Source organism: Notolabrus celidotus, chromosome 11 (assembly GCF_009762535.1).
Source record: "Notolabrus celidotus isolate fNotCel1 chromosome 11, fNotCel1.pri, whole genome shotgun sequence".
NCBI classification, from domain to species: Eukaryota; Metazoa; Chordata; class Actinopteri; order Labriformes; family Labridae; genus Notolabrus; species Notolabrus celidotus.
In genome coordinates, this window is record NC_048282.1 from 13,722,470 (window position 1) to 13,732,908 (window position 10,439).

General features: G+C 39.3%; 1 protein-coding gene across 2 annotated transcripts; it reads left to right on the forward strand.

Annotated features, from left to right (window-relative positions):
• The first annotated feature begins 184 nt into the window (after positions 1–184).
• actr5 (actin related protein 5) lies at positions 185–8,254 on the forward strand. 2 transcript variants are annotated; one of them, XM_034696823.1, is made up of 9 exons: positions 185–598; positions 3,384–3,622; positions 3,765–3,934; positions 4,239–4,459; positions 4,656–4,820; positions 5,219–5,323; positions 5,548–5,687; positions 6,883–7,015; positions 7,227–8,254. In XM_034696823.1, the coding sequence occupies exons 1-9, from the start codon at positions 215–217 to the stop codon at positions 7,557–7,559; spliced, it is 1,890 nt and encodes a 629-aa protein (XP_034552714.1). In that variant the 5' UTR covers positions 185–214; the 3' UTR covers positions 7,560–8,254. The 2 variants fall into 2 exon arrangements, with proteins under 2 accessions (XP_034552714.1, XP_034552715.1); XM_034696824.1 differs by having other exon boundaries at positions 4,242–4,459.
• The last annotated feature ends 2,185 nt before the right edge of the window (positions 8,255–10,439 follow it).

Genomic DNA, 10,439 nt, shown 5'->3' on the forward strand with positions numbered 1-10,439 from the left:
GATACGGTGGAGCCACAATAGGCTGCATACTTTAATAAACTAATTTATATTAAATACATTTTGCTCTGCAGAATACCGGATTCATTCATTCATTCATTCATTCATTCATATGCCTGATATGTGTCGAAATAGTTCTTTAAAAAACTAACAGGAACCCATGGTTGGCTTGACCAAGTTTCCACTCGGAGGCACATTTCTGTGACGCACCTTCAAAATGGCTTCCACAGCTGAACCGGGCTATCAAATTTTCTCATTTGAGGACTGCAAGTCGTCTCCCGACCCAGTATTTGATATCCCGGCTCAGTGTCTTAGCCCTACACCGTCCCCAATAATCATAGATAATGGCTCGTTCCAGACCCGGACTGGTTGGGCTGGTCCAGCAGGGGAACAGGACTCTCCGCAGCTGCTCTTCAGGTCGGTGGCGGCGCGTAATAGAGGAGCCGCACGCAGTGAGACCCAGATCGGTAACGATATCCCCAACCTGGAGCCACTGCGATGGCTGTTGAAGAGCCAGTTTGACCGAAATGTGGTTGTGAATTTTGAGATCCAGGAGCTCATTTTCGACCATGTTTTCACACACATGGGCATCACATCAGAGGTCAGTGGTGTGCCATGATGTGGTACCAACATTTGCATCACCAAGCATACACTGTGCCATTTCACATCTCCTCTGATGTCACCAGAAGTAGCCTACTTGCTTTCCTTTCTCATAGCTTATTACATCTTAAAATTTCTCTTTTCATAAGACAAAGTTTGTGTTGGCAAAGCCTCTTGATAAACCAATTATAGTTTCTCTACTTCAAGATTCTCTCGGAAGAGTCTATCAGCAGCCTTTTCAGTGACTAATGGGGTCAGACAAGGTGGAATTCTGTCACCTCTCCTTTTTAGCTTGTATATGGACCATCTTTCTGAACAACTAAAAGCTTGTAAGACTGGGTGTATGGTTGGGAATAGACTTTTTAATAATCTGATGTATGCTGATGACTTAGTCATCCTGTCCCTTTACAGTGCTGGCTTACAGCAACTGCTCAGAATATGCTCTGGCTATGGTGTGCACCATGACATCAAGTTCAACATCAAAAAGAGTGTTATAATGATTGTGAAAGCCAAGGATGATCAAAAGCAAAACTTTCCTTCTTTCTGTATATCTGATCAAGTGCTTAGTGTAGTGGACAAAGTCAAATATCTAGGGCACATTATCAGAAATGACTTATGTGATGATGATGATGATCTGCAGCAGCAGTGCTGTAAACTTTAGAAAGAAAGAAAGGTACTTTATTGATCCCCAGGGGGGAAATTCAATTTTTTCACTCATGCTATTTTGGACATGCTACACATACAGTTTTTTTGGTATATACATACAAATGCACACACATGCAGTGAACATGCTTAGGGAGAGATGTCAGAGTGAGGATACTGCCGTCAACCAGCGCACCCCGAGCAGTTGGGGGTTTGGTGCCTTGCTCAGGGGCACCTCAGCAGTGCCCAGGCAGGTGAACCAGCACCTCTCCAGCCACCAGTCCACTTGCCAAACTTCGTCCATACTGGGACTCAAACCGGCAACCCTTCGGTTCCCAAGCCAAGTCCCTATGGACTGAGCTACTATGCACAGGCTGATGTGCTGGCACGTAAATTTCCAATGTGCACAGATAATGTTAACTGATTCAGAAAATGACATTTTAAGGGAGCTCACTCAACTTCTTGCTGGACATGTATTTTACTTATTTTTAGTCTTTTATATTACTCTTGTGCTGATATGGACCCATGGGTCTGAAATAAAGTTTATCTATCTATCTATCTATCTATCTATCTATCTATCTATCTATCTATCTATCTATCTGTCTATCTATCTGTCTATCTATCCATCTATCCATCTATCCATCTATCCGTCTATCCGTCTATCTGTCTATCTGTCTGTCTATCTATCTATCTATCTATCTATCTATGGATTTTGCTTCCCCAACAAGAGATAATGCAATCACAAATTAAATCCGATTTTATCACAAGATATCAAGTCTCCATACACTTACTCAGAGCCAAACATTATTTCATTATGAGCCCTATGAGATAACTGAACATACGAACATTGTGTGAAAAATCCAAGTTTGACACTGACCAAATCAAAACTTAAGAATATCAAGTTATTTGTCATACAAGAAAACGAATACCAGCAAAGATTAATCTCTGTATTTAAAACGAACACGCACATAAACGAAAATAAGAGACTTGAATACAGAAATCATGGGCTTTGTACAAGAAATTAAAATAGGTTTACATTTGAATAACATTACAATTGTAGATTGATAGATTATATTAAAGCAGGAGAAGGCTACTTCAGGAAACCAGCAAGTGGGATTTAAAAATCTCAAATCCAAAGGTGCTAAAGCTCCTTCCCCTGTACACATGGCAGTCACTGTAGATGCAACTGTCTACATATTCTGCACTATTCAAGTCCACCACAGACTTAAGACACATTTGATTGTGCCATCAGTAACATGTCGATCTGCCATTCTTTGCCTTTTCTGTGCAAGACATTTTTAAAAAATTTAGCTTATTTACAAATCTATGACTGATAATGCTTATAACAGGTCAGTGGCAGCCACAGATATGGAGATACTTTTTAATTTCCATCAAGAGATAAAGAGAAGTTTTTAACATTCAGATTTTTACAACATAAATGCATTTTGTATTCTTTGGAAAGCTGTACCAAATATTCTCTCCAACAATGCTGAATCATAAACACACCAATGATATGAAATTGTATCTTTTCCCAACTGCTGTTGAGATATAATCAGACATGTTTTTAAAAAGCTACTTTTTTTAAAGTGTAAGGGAAGTGTTATTTTCAATAGTAAATTAGACTTGCTTTGTCCATCTGATGTATTTAGAAGTTTAGTGGCAAGGGAAAAATCGTCTCCAAATTTTACTTTAGTGGCTGTGGGGCTAAAAAGTTGGTCAAAGGTTCATTTCTTCTGTTCTTTTCTAAAGTAGGCTAAATTGTGTCCAACTTGTACTCATTGCTGTGTTGGCTTTACTTTTTTAGCCCCAAGAGTCTGTGACTCGATCAGACCGGCACACTGTTTGAGTGTGTTTTAATCTGACACTTGGTGTTACAGCTGCAGCAGTGGTGCTAGTCTTGTGTATCCTTGCTTATGTCTCAGAGATTCCTTACTCAATTAAAAAACCGAATGATGTTCAGAAAAGATCGGGACAAACGAAGAAGGGGAAATGTTCAAATAAAGGAATCAGGACCAAATTGTCTTATAATGAGGAGCATATTAATTGTAGTAGTTCATCATTTCAATTGTTCTTCACTGCACAGATAGATTTAGTCGTAATGACAACCAGATCATTAATCAGCATTACTCTACCATACTTTGCAGGATGGTGTGGCACATCCTATTGTTTTGACTGAGGCACCCTGCAACCCGCTGCACTGTCGGCAGATGATGTCAGAGTTGCTGTTTGAGTGCTACCGTGTACCTTACGTGTCATACGGAGTGGACAGCTTGTACAGTTTCTACCACAATAACATTCAAAGGAATCTCCAGCCCCCACACACCGGCATTGTTCTGTCCTCAGGATACCACTGTTCACACATCCTGCCAGTCATCAATGGCAGGTGAGGATCCACAGTTTATAAACATCTGCTTCTATGTTGCATTTGCCTTGTTACGGTTTATTTTATATCATAACAGCTAAGAAGTTATTTTCCTTTCTGTCCCTCTGTCATTATTGTTTTTTTGTTTTTTTTTTAACTCTAGGTTTGATGCAGTAAACAGTAAGCGTGTGAACGTGGCTGGGAGTCAGGCAGCGTCCTACCTGCAGCGTCTCCTTCAGCTTAAATACCCGGGACACCTAGCTGCTATCACACTCAGCCGCGTTGAGGAGCTGCTGCATGAACATAGCTACATAGCTGCGGATTATCATGAAGGTGCAGTACGTCATTGCAAATATATAGAGTACTTTCATACAGTTCATACTTTCTTGAAGATTTTGTGGGAAATGTTATGTGTCAGAGTTGTAACAGCATTTTATTGTTAAAGTTTTTGCATAGTCAAAGGACCTACTTTACCTAAACTAACATCAATGAACTGCACACATATACATTTTTGCTTATTGCTGGTCAGGATGAAGCAGATACAAGACTGAAGGGGATAGAACAACATGAAATGAACTCAAATGATTCTTACTTTTTAATTTACTGTCCGAATATTCCCTCAATGTTGTGACACCAGCAGAGCTGGAAAAGTGGCGCAGCCCAGAGTTTTATGAGCGTGAGGTTCATCGGATGCAGCTTCCCTTCACAAGTAAGGTGCCAGGCGGCTGTGTGAGTGTAGAGGAGAGGCAGGAGAGACGAGCTCAGCAGCTCCGGCGGCTTCAGGAAATCAACGCTCGCCGCAGGGAGGAGAAACTACAGCAGGACCAAGAGAGGCTGGATAGACTCATGGCAGTACAGGCAAGAGATCTATCCTTTAAGTTCTATCCAAAGTTTGTACCGAAGACTTCGTACTCCAAGAGATTCATTTTAAACTTTTAAAAACTGATATATACAAAAAGAAAACAGCTAGCAGTTCTTCTTGTACAAATGTGATTTTTTTTCTAAACAAAGCAGAAATGTGTTGCACAGTCATGGTAGAGTTTTGTGTGCACAGGAGCTGCTGGAGGACGGCCTGTTGGATCAGTTTCATAAGAGTCTAGTTGAGCTCAACATGGACTCGGCAGAGGAGCTGCAGTCATACATCAACAAGCTGCAGTTGGCTGTGGAACAGGGTAGACAAAAACTGCTGCACATTGACGGAGCAGATGGAAAGACAGAGGTGGGTTTCACTCTACCAAATCAAAAGAAAAGTATAACACAACAGGGAGTCCTGATTTGTGTCATATTGAGGTCATTTGTCTGGCTGAACCTTCCTTTTGTTAATATATATTTAGATATATAGACATATACTAAATAACTGTTCCTAATCGTGCACTATTTCACTTGGAAATGTCTTCACTCAATTGTAACAAAGCAGCACAAGAATCCAACTACACTTTATATTCTTGAGAAAAGAATGACAGCAGCTGATAAATGTCGGACCCCTGAGCTGAGGTGACAGCATGATGTCATTACCGTGGAAGTGCTGCAGGGCTGTACAGGATCTGTCATTGTTGGCTGCAGCCAATGTGCCATAGCTGACGTGAAGCCTGAGGCTGTTCTGTTGCTCCCTGCCAGGTGTCTGAGCTGGAACAGCCAATGGATGAGGGAGACGGAGTGGCACTGATGGATCCTGACTTCCCTGAAGACACACTGCCAGAAAAACCCGCAAATGTAATTCAGGTAATGGCTGAGAGACACGGGAACCTCCAAGACAGACATTTAGATTCTAATTAATGCTGATTACGCAATTATTGTTCAGTGTGATACACAGCAGTCAAAGTCAAACTTTTCATCTTGTATAATGTTTTTAAGAGACAAGCTAACTTTTATTGGACCTGTTGTTAATTTTTCAGTACTTGTCACATATTAGTGTTAGCTGAAAGTAATCTCAATGTTGTCTCCAGCCCGTGTTCAACATGGCTGAATACCACCAGCTGTTTATTGGAACAGAGCGTCTGCGGTGTCCAGAGGTCATGTTCCAGCCTTCACCGACCGGAGAGGACCAGATGGGACTGATGGAGACGCTGCAGTACGTCCTGGCCAGGTAATGTTTTTTTTATATACATATATTTTATTTGTAACTTTTTTAATATATTCTGGCCAAGTAATGAACTTAACATAAATGATAATAACACATACACATGCATGAATCCAAGTCCAAAACATAAGAAGCCCCAAAAATTCCCAACTCTTTGACTTTGACCTTGATGGAAAATGTCACTTGGTCAAGGAGTCACGAACAATTTAGGTAAAGACGAGTGTGGTGAGAATCCTGCCCCACTTCCACCAGTCAGATGTCACAGATGTCGCGAGGGTCTGCTGTGACAAACTACAATCTGCAAATGCTTCTGCTATTGCCCAGTGTGTTTCTACTATGTTATTAAATGTAGTCGAATAAATCAATATAACCTCTATAGGACTTTTACAGGTTACAAAACAGAAAGAACCCTCAGGATGAGGCAGTTCTTAGCTGCTAAAACAGTCAGCTGATTTTCCTGTGAACACCTTAAGATTGATAACTTTGAATGTGGACTTATTTATTAATTATAGGTATGATGAACAGTAAATAAATATTCTCCATGGTCACAGATGAATGTTAAATTATCTGAGTTATAATGGACAAAGCAAAGGCTATGTTTTGTTTATTCACTTCATCAAAGCAACAGAAATCACTCCCTTGACAGTAGTTAAACTTCAACCGCACGAATCTCCAGTATATTAAAATAGAGACTCAAACATAGTTTGGGTTATTAATTGATAGATTCATTTGAGGTTGAAGTTAAACAAATAGGAATATGAGTTACCAAAGGTGAAGCGATATGGTTGACAAGTTGAGTTTATTCCTTTGGCCATCGTCATCTCCTCTCATCCACATAAAGCTTCAGTTTGATTGAATCGAAGTAACAGTTTAATCTAGCAAAGGAGGCGTTCAAATCAACAACAGTGCTGATTGTTTGTTGCCATGCATAGCCAAGAGATGTTTCACTTTAAATATAGTTGACATAATGAACTGTGGGTCATTTTTCTTCTATTATTCTGGTCTAGTTGTTTCTTTGCTAAAGGGGATAATGAAGGAAGCTGTGACTTTTCTTTTCTTCTCATTATAGAGAGAATTCAATCAGCTCTTATCATGGCTGACACTTAAACACTTCTTGGTAATTTCCCTCCATTAGGAACCTTCAAAACAGAGACTAGTTGACTGCAGCTTATACCTCTGTTTTATATGTTTGTATTATCAGGTACACTCCAGAGCAGCAGGAGGCGCTGGTGAGCAATGTGTTTCTGACAGGTGGAAACATGCAGTACCCAGGGATGAAGGAGAGAGTGGAGAGAGAACTGCGGGCCATGAGGCCATTCCAATCACATTTTAAGGTACCAGGTCCTTTTAAGATCCGTTTTAAAATGCCCTTTATCATTTCACAACCCAAACTCTTGTACTAATCTACCATGCTATTTTGAATAACCTCATCCTGTATATATCAGAGACACAACTTCAGTTGATATGTGATAGAGATAGAGGGGAGGGACATTAGTGAAGTTATCTCTCAAGAATTCATTTGAGCACCGCTTCACTCCTTCACAGGTTACAATGGCGTTGCGACCATCCCTGGATGCTTGGTATGGGGCAAGAGATTGGGCCCTAGAGCATCTACCTGGAGAAGGGGGAGTATCCACAGAGGGATGGATCAGCAGACAGGACTATGAAGAGAAAGGAGGCGAGTATCTGAGTGAGCACTGTGCCTCTAATGTCTTTGTGCCTATAAAACTCACCAAACCAGTTCCTCCTCGTCCTACCGAGTCTACTGGTACCTCACTGACACCAACTGGAGCCTGTGCTGCCACCACCACCACAGTAACTTCTGCCCCAACGCCCCCCAGTTCTACTGTTGCTGAAATTCCCATGGTAACCTCTTAAACTGGGATCACAGATATTTGGAGCCTCTGTTGTTCTGTGAATCCCAGAAGTCATTATTGATTGCAGCAAAGTGTTTACTCCTATTCAGTTTGACTTTGCTGTTCTACATCCGTATTGAGGTCAAAATTTCCCAACATTCCTTCTAGCAACCGTCATTGAGCAGGATTAAACTGGGTACATTTAAAGTCAAGAAGACCTTGACTTAGTTCTTTGATTGTTTGAGACTGAAAACAAAATCGCCTATTTGCTGAAGACTCAGTTTGTTTGTTTGTTCTACCCAAAAAATTACTTTGGGTTCTGCTATCAAGCGTTTGGAATAAACAAAACAAACTACCAAAATACAAATGAAGCTAAAAGCTAGAATAATATTTAGCTGTTAGTTTAACAGAGATTGTTGTAAAGATCTTTGAAGGAATACATTTCCTGTGTACTCTGTAGTCTGCAGAGAGACTTCATCATTCCTACTTTTTAGGTCTGATGTGACTTTGTAGAGTCCGGCTTACACATGTTTTGAAAAAAAACAGTCATATTTTATTTCCATTACACTTTGCAAAACCACAGGAGAGCATTCAAATTGAATGGTTGAATTAATGATCTGAATATGTCAAGTGGAAATATCTCATGTGTTAATATGTAAATAGAATTTATTGTTTGTATGTTTTTTTTAATAAAATACATATTTTCACAAATTGAAAGAGTTGTATAAGTAAATGATCAGGTGGAGGGGAGACTCTGGCAGCTGGCTGATGCAACCAATAATAGACCTACACACTCTTTCTTACTATTTTCCAATTTATCTGTTATTGCGTTGTGCTCACTTTAAAAACTATTGAAGGGTCAGTTGACAAAAGTGACACATAAAACAAAAAAGATACATTTCTGAACTTACAACTCGTTGTCTCTGTCAATGCATGTAGCTTTGGCTTTGTAACAGTTAGATTTAATCAGTCCAGTTATTTGCTACCACACCAATGCAATGGTGATTAAATGCAGCATGTAATCACAACATTAAAATTAAACAGATGAACATTTTAAAAAATATTGTCCAATGAACATTGGCTGTATTACTCTTATTAACACTGGCAATAACAATTATTGTCATTTGAATCCATGTATTTAGATATGTGATTGTATTATTGAGTGTTTACTTGTCTTGAAGTTATTAGGTTTGTCTAAGCAGCACTTCTAACCTGAATTGACCAGCTCAAAGAAAAGCTTTGATGTCAAAAAACAACAAGAAAGCAATGTAGTCTGATGATGTCAAGTCATATCATTTATTCACTACCCCGTGCATCCAAAGATAATATATTGGACTACTTTTTCAGTGGAAAGTATCTCGTTAATCTCCCCTCATGACGTCATAAAGGAAAAATCTCTGATTGGCCTGTTTGAGCACACATTTTCTGAAAGGTTGAGCAGACAAAAGAGGGACAGGGTTGATTTTTCTCATTTTGAGGGGGTTTGTAGACAGACCAGAGACACATAGTTTTGTTAGGAAACCATGAAAAAGTATATTTTGCATATAACATGATAATAACATAATATGATGTAAGATCTCAAAACATGAACAAATTGTAAAATATATGTATATGCATGTGTGCACAACGTGAATGAGTGTTACATTTGTTATTTAATAGAGCTAAGCATTTAACTACTGTTTATATTATAATGTGATGTAATTTAGTTTTGCACCACTAGATGGCACACATTCCTAAAAAAAATCTTAGCTCTATCCTCAACAGCTGCATCCAGGCCATGCTTTTTGTCATCAGAGAACTAACAATAGCAATAACTGTAACACTAATACTTCTATGATAGAGAGTTTGTGCAGGTTTATGTAGAGCAAAGGGTTTCACACCTCACCTGTGAAGCTGCTGTTTATGCAAGTACTCTCTAAGAACTGTGAGTAAAAACCACTCTAAGAAGGGTTACATAGTCAATGTAGGTTTCCATTTATGTTACAATTTATTCTTTGTTAACCTTTGTGAATGCCCGTTCAACAAAATGCACTTTGTGTTCTGCCCACTAATCTAAAAATCCCTGGTTTAAACAGCCTTATGTTCACAAGAAACCGTTTATATAGATACCTTCATAATAATGATGTACAGTCCATATCTCTTCGTCTGATCTACTGTACTGTAATGTGCCTTCAGGTTTTGTACACTGTCCTGTTCCTCGTTGGTCCACATTAATAACCCAGCAGACCTCTGTGGTCTAATGGTATTACGTGGTGTTAAACTGTGCCACAGCTCAAGGTTCAAACCCTTTGCCAGCTTGCTCTGTTTGTCCTCAAGCAGCACAATAAACAGAGACTCGTAGAAAGAAACAGCCCCCTGGTTTCCAAAGCAGGGCTAATCAGAGCCAAAGCAGGCCTGTGACTGCAGGGTGATTGGCTTAAATTTGACAAAAGGGATTAAAACAAAGAAAAATAAGGCAATCTTTTTTGTGTATTAAAATAAGCAAACAGGATTTATTTCCATGGCTACACTACATTTCAACAAGGCTTTTTATACGGAATTAATAATAACAAAAAAGTCTAAAGAGACAATTAATGAGGGAGGTTTTTTTTTTTTACCTTTTTATAATGTCCATGATGAAATTGTGTGAGGCTTATGAAAATGCCATTATGTAGCTTTTAGGTTTCCTTACACTATAAACAAACAGGTGGATACGCTCCTAATGAGTGTTTGAGCCCTTTAAGTTTGAAGTGTTAATGATCTAGATGACAGTGTCCTGATCCTACTCCAACCCTTAAAGAAGTGTTTTTGATTAAATTCAACAACAAAAAAACTGATATGAAGGGTGATGTGTTTCCCACTTCAACCCCTGTGTATACCTGGTTATACTTTCCTCCTGCTCGTGTGCTGCATTCATTTCCCT

What these genes read in the sequence shown, in the direction of transcription:
- actr5 (XM_034696823.1), top strand. Translation starts at nt 215, where the DNA reads ATGGCTTCCACAGCTGAACCGGGCTATCAAATTTTCTCATTTGAGGAC. An exon ending in ATAGACTCATGGCAGTACAG is followed by an intron (nt 4,460 to 4,655) that starts GCAAGAGATCTA and finishes TTGTGTGCACAG; the next exon opens with GAGCTGCTGGAGGACGGCCT. An exon ending in CATTCCAATCACATTTTAAG is followed by an intron (nt 7,016 to 7,226) that starts GTACCAGGTCCT and finishes ACTCCTTCACAG; the next exon opens with GTTACAATGGCGTTGCGACC.